The sequence below is a fragment of the Thrips palmi genome, unplaced genomic scaffold, assembly GCF_012932325.1.
Source record: "Thrips palmi isolate BJ-2018 unplaced genomic scaffold, TpBJ-2018v1 HiC_scaffold_16, whole genome shotgun sequence".
NCBI lineage: Eukaryota > Metazoa > Arthropoda > Insecta > Thysanoptera > Thripidae > Thrips > Thrips palmi.
Window position 1 is genome coordinate 10,662,389 of NW_023144625.1, and position 9,980 is coordinate 10,672,368.

The 9,980-nt window shown below is 52.9% G+C and overlaps 1 protein-coding gene across 1 annotated transcript; it reads right to left on the minus strand.

The window, feature by feature from the left end:
• Positions 1-7,295: 7,295 nt before the first annotated feature.
• Positions 7,296-9,874, minus strand: LOC117642198 (uncharacterized protein C1orf50 homolog). Its single transcript, XM_034380135.1, has 4 exons — positions 9,670-9,874; positions 9,149-9,267; positions 8,288-8,506; positions 7,296-7,690 (listed from the first exon to the last, which is right to left on the minus strand). Exons 1-4 carry the CDS (start codon positions 9,710-9,712, stop codon positions 7,499-7,501), a joined length of 573 nt encoding a protein of 190 aa, XP_034236026.1. The 5' UTR covers positions 9,713-9,874; the 3' UTR covers positions 7,296-7,498.
• Between the last annotated feature and the right edge of the window lie 106 nt (positions 9,875-9,980).

Below are 9,980 nucleotides of genomic sequence, written 5' to 3' on the forward strand. Positions count from 1 at the left end.
AGCCCTGCAGACTCATTCCGAGAGTCGCTTTCGTCGCTCTGTCTCTCTCGCACCTATGCCCGGCGCCCCGTGAGTGCGGCGGCAGAGACAGAGCGACGGAAACGACTCTCGGAGTCAGACTGCTGGCGGGGCTTTGAGGTTCGCAATCACTTCTGGGTACACCATGACATGACGACAATGCCATCGATGAGGCAGCGAAAACCACTGGCAAACAGCTGTCCGCAACGACTGTCTAGTCCGCCCCACAGTGGGCCAGAAGACCGGTGGAGGCGGCCAAAAGTCTAGACGCGTTTTGAGCTCCGGAGTCGCCGAAATTGCGCAAAAGCACTTCTTGAGGAAAATGACAAAGAATGATTGGAAAAGAAATCGGATTGATTGCTTCCTTTGCACGGTGTGCCTCCATCTCTGGAACGGACGTCCCTCTGCCTGCGCTCCTAGCCAGCCGCCATTTTGAATCTGTGCGCTTGGCTGGCGGCGCGGCGCGGCGGGGACTCGCGGTGCAGCCAACCAACCGCCGTACCGGATTGCGGCGGGGCGGGGCGGGGCGGGGCGGGGCGGGGCGGGGCGGGGCGGGGCGGGGCGGGGCGGGGCGGGGCGGGGCGGGGCGGGGGGGGCGGGGCGGGGGGGCGGGGCGGGGCGGGGCGGCGTGCGCACACCGGCAAGCCGCTATGGCCGCTCTGCCCCAACGAGAGGCGCGAAACTAGAAAATGGAGAGACACGCGCACACTGGACGACGAACGCGAGTCCCCCCCTCGGGCCGTCCGTTGCTCGTCGCTCCTCCTCCACTAGAAGCCGTTGAGATGCTCGAAGCTCCCCGCCGCGCGCTGGCGTGCGTGAGCGTCGCATCGCGCGTAGTGGGGGCGGGGCAAGCCGGGCCTCCGAGCCGAGCGCCGCGCGTGCGGGCCTAGAGGGACCGACTCGGAGCAGCAGAACACCGTCGCTTCTTTTATGCCTTTCCTGCACCACTCACTATCCCTGAGAAGCGCGTCACTCTTCTCTGAGAGAGTTGGAATAAGTTTACGGCATTCTGCCGAACTTCAGGATCTGGTCGGGTTTCCTTAGGCCAGTGGGCTCAACCTTAGGGTCGCGACCCCAAGTGGGGTCGCGAAAAAATTTTAAGGGGTCGCGGCGAGTAGCTGGGGTCGTGTTTTGGGCCGATTTTAAGCAGCCACTGCGTCTGATCCGAGGCGGGCATTTTGCTCCCTCAACGGGCAATTGGTCTTTGGACCTTCCTTTAGCATGCCTCTGTTACGGAGTGCGATTATCAGTCTTAGTTTGGAGCAGTATTGTCTCAAAGTTGGCCAAACGCTCAGAAATGTCTTTAAAAATCATGTTTTGGTCGATTTTAAGCAGCCACTGCGTCTGATCCGAGGCGGGCATTTTGCTCCCTCAACGGGCAAGTGGTCTTGGACCTTCTTTTAGCATGCCTTGTTACGGAGTGCGATTATCAGTCTTAGTTGGGGCAGTATGTCTCAAAGTTGGCCGAAACGCTCAGAAATGTCTTTGAAAATCGTTGTGCCTGTTTTGGGCAACTTTGAGACAATACTGCTCCCGAAAATAAGACTGATAATCGCATTCCGTAACAGAGGCATGCTAAAGGAAGGTCCAAGGAACAATTGCCCGTTAGGGAGCAAAATGCCCGCCTTGAATCAGACGCAGTGGCTGCTTAAAATCGACCCAAAACATGACTTTTTAAAGACATTTCTGAGCGTTTGGCCAACTTTGAGACAATACTGCTCCCAAACTAAGACTGATAAACGCACTCCGTAACAGAGGCATGCTAAAGGAAGGTCCAAAGACCAATTGCCTGTTGAGGAGCAAAATGCCCGCCTTGGATCAGACGCAGTGGCTGCTAAAATCGACCCAAAACATGATTTTTAAAGACATTTCTGAGCGTTTTGGCCAACTTTGAGACAATACTGCTCCCAAACTAAGACTGATAATCGCATTCCGTAACAGAGGCATGCTAAAGGAAGGTCCAAGGAACAATTGCCCGTTGAGGGAGCAAAATGCCCGCCTTGGATCAGACGCAGTGGCTGCTTAAAATCGACCCAAAACATGATTTTTTAAAGACATTTCTGAGCGTTTTGGCCAACTTTGAGACAATACTGCTCCCAAACTAAGACTGATAATCGCACTCCGTAACAGAGGCATGCTAAGAAAGGTCCAAAGACAAATGCCGTTGAGGGAGCAAAATGCCCGCCTCGGATCAGACGCAGTGGCATGCTAAAGGAGGGGTCCCGTGGGGTCGCGAAACTTTTCTGGGGGCGCGGAAATTTTTGGCTACAAATGGGGTCGCAGCCGAGATAGGTTGAGAACCGCTGCCTTAGGCTGCTGCCATCCACGAAGTGTTGCGGTATACGGTTTGTGGATCCTGCTTCTGTGAGTGCGTGTGTCCTGCCGTCACACAGGCTGAGCCCCAACGACCGCACCGCGTTCACAACAACACGCGGCTCGCGCGTGCCGGACCCGTGCCATCAGGGACCAGCCGGACCGGCGGGCTGACCGCCGCTCTGTCTCTCTCGCACTCACGGGGCGTCCCGTATGAGTGCGAGAGAGACAGAGCGACGACACCACCAGCCGGGCTCCAGCCGAGCGCGGCCAGGCGAGACAGCCTCAGCAGAGTGCCCACCCTCATGGCACGGCGTCGCATGGCGCGGACCCCTGCCGCCTCTCCCCTCTGATTCGTCCAGTGCAGCAGCAACGCTCTGGAAACACTGGAGGCGATTCCGAACAGGGCTTCATCCCTCTGTCTCTCTGGCACTCCTACGTTACGCCCCGCGAGAGCGAGAGGGACAGAGCGACGCGAAACCACGATTCGGAACCAGCCTGCGGCTAGGCAGTCCCGCCGACAGAGCTGCTTGACGGGACTGCCTACGCTGTAGGCGATTGCGATTGCGATTAACGGCTGGACCACAAATGATCGTCTGCCGCTCTCGCCGCCGCGGAGGCCGGGTAGGCAATCCCGGTAAGCAGCCCTGTGCACCGCGCTGCCTAGCTATTTCTACAGCTATTGCTGTAGCTATTGCTATCGCTAGCGCTATCGCTTGCTATCGCTATTGCTATCGATATTGCTATCGCTATTGCTATCGCTATTGGTATTGCTATCGCTATCGCTATTGCTATCGCTATTGCTATCGCTATTGCTATCGCTATTGCTATCGCTATTGCTATCGCTATTGCTATTGCTATCGCTATTGCTATCGCTATTGCTATCGCTATTGCTATCGCTGTGCTATCGCTATTGCTATCGCTATTGCTATCGCTAATCTATTGCTATTCCTATTGACGTGGCTAGGACCACAAACGATTTTCTGCCTTTAAGGCCGACCGGCCATGTCGCTGATCCACCAGCACGGGACGCGGCGTGGGGTCGGAGTCCAGGTCCACCTTGCCGATGAAAACTGTGAAAGTGAATGCGGACATGAATGCACATGGCCACCCCAGGATGGCTTCACGACCAAACCCCCTGTCTCTGGAAATGGATTCAATCCCCACTCCCCCCCTCCAAATCTGCATTAATTGGTTCTGACGGCCGACCCGGCCACCCCACACGGGAGGTTTGAAATCACAAGGGATGGAACACCGTCTGGCCGAGGCAGCCGGGCTTGACCCGGGGGGGGGGGGGGGGAAGCCAGGATTGGTGGCTCGTGGAGCGCATCAAGCGCATCGAAGCGTGGCGGCCAACGGCCAAGCGGCAAGTAAAGCGGCGAGCGAGCGGCCGGCACGAGCGGCGCATCGCCTCCAGTGGCGGATCCAGAGCCGGCCTGCCGGGGGGGGGAGTAGCACTTTTTGCCGACTGGCAGGGGTGAAAGTGTCAGTTTCTGTCTACCTTTCAGTCGGCTATCTAGGGCCAAAATGTAAATGTCGTTTTGTCACCCACCCCCCCCTCTGCCCTCCAACCTAGATCCGCGCTTGATTGCCTCCTCGGTGAAGACAGTTGCCTGGTGTGTGCGTGCGATCGTGTGTGTGCGCTATTTTATTTCCCCTTAGACTGTTTGCGCAATTTCTTGATTGCCTGCTGTCGTTTCGCAGAGGGTCCACTGTAAGCTGTTCAGACTTTCCTAGAGGTATCATGTGATGGATAAATAAAGCGCGTGAAAGTGTTTTTTTTTACGAGCAGAATAGTGATTCGCTTTCGAGACTGAAGTCCGCTAACTTTCCCGTGAGTTAGCGGTACCTCACCCCAGACGTCTTTTCGGTCACCATCGGTCGCTCTCCCTCCTCACGCAATTCTCAACCAAAAAAGAGAAAACTTATGTATTAAAAATGGGAAGATTCTTTTTTTTGTGCCCGGCTGATGTCATCGGCCATCGAAAGAAGGTCCGAAACGCTTCCGCTTGGGTGTCCTGTTCGGAAGGCTGATGACTGCCTCGCTTCCCGGGGGTCTTTGGTCTTTGAGCCGGTCAGGTGCGTCGGCGCCTTTGAGTCCGTGGTGTCCGGCATGGAGAATAGAGGGGATGGAGGATCGGCTGCGAGTCAGAAATGAACTGCCGGCCGCGTCCGGGGGTTGGGAGTACGCCGCCCGGCCACCACGCGGCGCTGCGATCGCTATGCCTCCACTCTGGGTTGGTTCCAGCCGGGTCCTTAGGGAAGACTCATGTAAACCAGCGTGGAATGGCTGCATTTTTAAGGTTTATCAGAGTATATCCCCGTTTTGTCCCAGTTAATATGAGTAGAATTACGGAAAATAACAATATGGGAACAATATAAGTGCAATATTGTGCCACGTAAGTTGGATATTCCTGCATTGAAGTCAGCGGCTCTCAGCGTGCATGCAATTACAGAAAGCTTTTGGCCTCACAAATTCGGGAAGTTTAAAGATATATTATTGAACAAAGTAAAATTTCAGATACATCACCAAAGTAATAATTTAACATGTTTTCACTTTTGTGGTGACTATTTACACTTATGGTTTATCAAAATATTTCTGTGCAGATAGCTATCTATTCCACCAAAAAAATTGTTTGACTATGATGGAATGGCCTTCTATCAGTTGAAATCAGACCACCAGTTTGAACCCTGAACTCTCAATCATTCATAAGTTATAAAGGTTTACGCAACAACCTATTTTTTGCGTAAATATGCATAACTCAAGAACGAATCTGAATTCTGGCTTTAAACGGCTAGTCTAAGCTCTTCTATGAGTGGCCTAATTTTGCACATGTAATCAAGCCCTCTGATGGCAATCATAATAATAAAAGATGTTACACTACTTTATTTTAAATATTTTTGAGAATAGGGTCCTGGTGAAAGTGAAGCGTTGGTATAAATTGACTTAGCTTGCTCTTCCGCTAAACAGCCTATTTATCCTCCAGTTATATCACATCCAATCTGGAGTTTTCCAAGAGAATCAAAGGAAGAGAAGTCTGCAAGTTCTAAGTAAAACTTTGGTTGAGAGTACTAATATTGTCTTATCAGCCCAAAAAACACCTCACCAGATCATGTTCCAGTTTGTGTATGTTTGCATTGGTAATAGTGAGGTACTAATATAGTTTTAAATTGAAGTGCATCCTGATTTAATCTCATCAATAAGTTTGCCCAAAAAATTCAGTCAAATACTTTGTCCAATTTCTTGCATCAGAGATCCCATGCACTTGGCCACAAGACAATGAGGCTTTATCATGAAGAAACTTACATTGTACGCTGGAAAAGTATATTCGGCCTTGTCCCTGGACCTTTTCGGAGCCCATATAAAATGTTAACTTAAAGTGACATTCCAAAAAGGGGTCGATTTCGGACAATTTGGTGAGTAAAGATAGTGGTCAGAAGGCTCTACGCTGTGCTGTGGCGCGGCAAAGTGGAGGCATAGCGATCGCAGCGCCGCGTGGTGGCCGCGCGGCGTACTCCCAAACCCCGGACGCGGCCGGCAGTCCAAAACGCAGGCGCCAGGCGGCCCAGCCGGTCCTCCATCCCCTCTATTCTCCATGGTGTCCGGGGCAGCCCTGCGCAGCCCTGGCAGTCTCGCCGACCGCTAAAACCCCCGTTATGGGTATCTCAGCCCACCTCTCTCTCTCTCTCTCTCTCTCTCTCTCTCTCTCTCTCTCTCTCTCTCTCTCTCTCTCTCTCTCTCTCTCTCTCTCTCTCCCCCCTCATCCCCTACATATAGATGACGTCTTATCCGGGCAATGCCCGATCCTGACTTTTCGACTTGACCACCAGATGGCGACAGATGGCCTGCCGCCACCGGATCGGTGAGTGACCCGAAGCCCAAATAAGGTTGCCGTTTTTTGTGTTCTTTTGTAAGGGGATGAGGAAAAGAAACGGGGAAGACTGCCGGGGCACCCCAGGAAAAGAAAAAAAAAACAGTTCACGGTGACAAACTTGTAACAAGTATAGGACTATAGTAGAACTTTTATGTTCGTTTCGTCCAATGGTTTTTCTGAAAGTCCCGCCAGACACTACTCCCCATAGGCGAGAGGGAAATGATGCAGACGTGTTTGACGGGACTGCATAGCTCTCGTTTTGTCCCGGGGGCAAGGCGCAGGGGTTCTTGTACGCTTCAAGGAGGGCGTAAAAATAGCACCCTAGCGGCGAAAAGCGCCATGTTACAGTTTGGGAAAGAGACGGGGCTAGAGCGCGGCACGCCACGACGTGGCCACGACCGCGAGGAAGACGAGGAAGACGTGCAAGTGGCCGGGGTGTGGTTTGCGGGGGGCGATGGCGATATCCAGAGTGTCTGGGGGCGGGGCCTCGACACCAGCCCTGGCACTGCCCTCAAGACGAACCCCCAATAGTGCCAGCTGTGATGCCCCAAGGGTCCTGTGACGCTCTGTGATGCCTTTCTGACGAATTGTAACGCTCTTGAGAGCCTCTGTGATGCCTTTCTGACGAATTGTAACGCTCTTGAGAGTCTCTGTGATGCCTTTCTGACGAATTGTAACGCTCTTGAGAGCCTCTGTGATGCCTTTCTGACGAATTGTAACGCTCTTGAGAGCCTCTGTGATGCCTTTCTGACGAATTGTAACGCTCTTGAGAGCCTCTGTGATGCCTTTCTGACGAATTGTAACACTCTTGAGAGCCTCTGTGATGCCTTTCTGACGAATTGTAACGCTCTTGAGAGCCTCTGTGATGCCTTTCTGACGAATTGTAACGCTCTTGAGAGCCTCTGTGATGCCTTTCGGACCAACTGTGAGGCGCGTGAGAGGCCCTGTGACGCCTATCAGTCCAAATTTAACGCTCTTGAGAGTCTCTGTGATACCTTTCGGTTTTAGAGTCTTGGAGTTTCAAGTTTTAAGTTAGGGGTTCCAACTATTGCAGCCTTGAGGTCGAGTGTTCGAAAAAATAACACCACGTACAAACGTCATATCTCTTTTTAATTTAAAAATAACATTAAAATTATGTACATTTATTTACAGTAGGAACTTTGGCAATACCCGTATTGCCAGGGCCAGCAGAGCGAATCAGACCCCGGTAATTTCCCATGCCTCCGTTCGGAAATTACAACGTAGTAAACTTCATCATCGTGGTGGTCGCCACTGCGGCTGCCTATGGCGGACTACGGCCCGCTCGTGTCCATCATGAGGGCCTTGTTGAGGGAGGCGCCGTGCGCGTCCGAGGCCAGCAGCCCGTTGAGCTGCGCCAGCTCGTGGGCGCGCTGCTCCATGCGCTCCCAGGGCGTCCAGGACATGTCGTGCTCCAGGCGGAAAGCCCCGAGGTAGTCCTGCTCGGGCGCGCTCGGCCCCCACTCCTGCAGGACGGCGAAAAACACCAAAGTTAGACGTTTCGCACTGTAGACGGATTTCGAGAGTCATTTCCGTCGCTGTCTCTCTCGCATCTCTACGGGACACCCCTTGAGTGCGAGAGGCAGAGCGACGAAAACGACTCTTGGAATCCAAAGTCTGCTGAAGATGCCTTGCAGGTGCACAGCCGCACTGTTGGTCAGGGTGGAGGCGGTCAAAATCCCGAACGCGTTTTGAGCTCCAGAGTCGCTAAAGAGGGCTCAAAACGAACGCGTGACCCCACCAATGAATTGCTCTCCGAACGAGGAATCCATTGGTGGGGTCACACGTTTGGTTCGAGTCCTGTTACTGTTTAGCGACTCTGGAGCTCAAAACGCGTGAAGATGTTTGGCCGCTTGCGCCGGTCTTCTGGCCCACTGTGCAGCGCTGTCTCTCTCGTGCCCCAACGGAATAAGGTCATATGGAAGATAGGTCTGCCCAACCGAGATGCATGCTGGGAGCATGCATGCCGACCTATCTTCCATATGACCTTACAACGGAACGCCCCACGAGTGCGAGAGGAACAGGGACAGGGCGCTGCTGGGTGCGGCATGAGGGATACGAACCGTGGGCGACAGCATGGACCAGTACGTCTCCCCGGTGGGCCGTCGGTACAGGTGGTAGACGTGGCCCGGGACGCGCTTGAAGTTGCAGTGCGCGTGGTGGCGCGACTGGTCCTCGCGCGCCTCCTGCAGCACGCGCTTGGCCTGCTCCTGGAGGAAGCGCACCTGCTCCGCGATCACCTGCAGCTTGCCGCACGCCGTGGCGCGCACCGTGTTGTCCGCCTGCAACACAGGCAACCCATTGCACAGTGGGCCAGAAGACCGGTGGAGGCGGCCAAAATTCTAGACGCGTTTTGAGCTCCAGAGTCGTTAAATGGGACTCAAACCGAACGTGTGACCCCAGCAATGGATTCCTCGTTCGGAAAGCAATCCATTGGTGGGGTCACACGCTCGTTTCGAGTTTCATTCGGCGACTCTAGAGCTCAAAACGCGTCTAGAGCTTAGGCCGCCTCCACCGGTCTTCTAGCCCACTGTGCATTGGACGCACCTGGACGCACTCTCGCCTTCTCTCCCTCACGATCACTCACACTCTCCCTCGCACTCAATCTCACACCCACTCTCACACTCACAAGACTCTTCCGAATCGCCTGAGAAAGCGCCCGGCAGGCGGGCAACCCAGCCGGCAGTGCCGACGACGCCACGGAGCGCCGTGAGGGTAGGCCACCCTTCGTACACAGGAGAACCGACCGGCCCGCCACTGCAATCCATTTCAGGACTGGCTGCTACTTGTGTGCCATGTAAGTTACAGGAAAGTGGAGAACCAGACGACAAGAAAACACTCTTATCTTATGGCTCGCCCTACCAGACATACTTAAAGATAGTACATTTGAAACGAACGCAGCACAGAAAAAATGGACTACCTACCAGTTGAATTTCTCGCGCAAGCTCCACCAGGTCGGTGGGGTCATGTCTACCTGCCCTAAAAGCACTGACAAGCTCCAGGCCGTTTGGAGACTTCTTGCGCTCAACAAGCATGGAAGAGTCTGAAACACATTGGGCAAAAAGATAAAGAGTTCGTACACACTTGTGTCACAACCTGAACCCCTGATTTCAGTCGGATGGTTATTGAGGAAAACGTCTCACATAGAAACAAGTTTTGTAGGTTTCATCTTGGATATTGAATTTAAAAAATAATACAAGTGTATCAAGGCATATGTTAAGTACAATTTACCCAGAGAAAGGTTGGGCCAACAAGATTTTAGGGTATGGAAAAACATTGGTCCAAATAAACCATGACCATGTAAATTTTGTCACAGAGGATCTCCCTGCGTCAGTAGAAATTTAAAAAGTATAAGCAGAAAAACAGGGCCCCTCCAAAAAAGACGTGTTAAGGTTAAAGAGATCGTCACATAACAATCAAATAGAACGATAAAACTGACACGAACCTGTGTTGTCCATATCCGTACTGAATGTCCTCTTGCGTTTCATGCAGGGACAAATTGAATCACACGAAAACAAGTAGGCACCAATGAGCTTAAAAACAGATCAGCTGATAAGCAGTCAATCAGAAGTTTTCCTGTGTTTGTTATTTTTGCAGCTTTAGCACACGTGCGGTTGCGTATGCGAAATTGCTGTCACAGAAGGTATGATAACTTTAGGTGGCGGAATCAAACACAATTTTCCCGCGCGTGTGTGGGTGCGCGGGCGGAGGGGAGGGAGGATGCTGTTCAAAGCACAAAGCAGTTCAAAGTTCCGA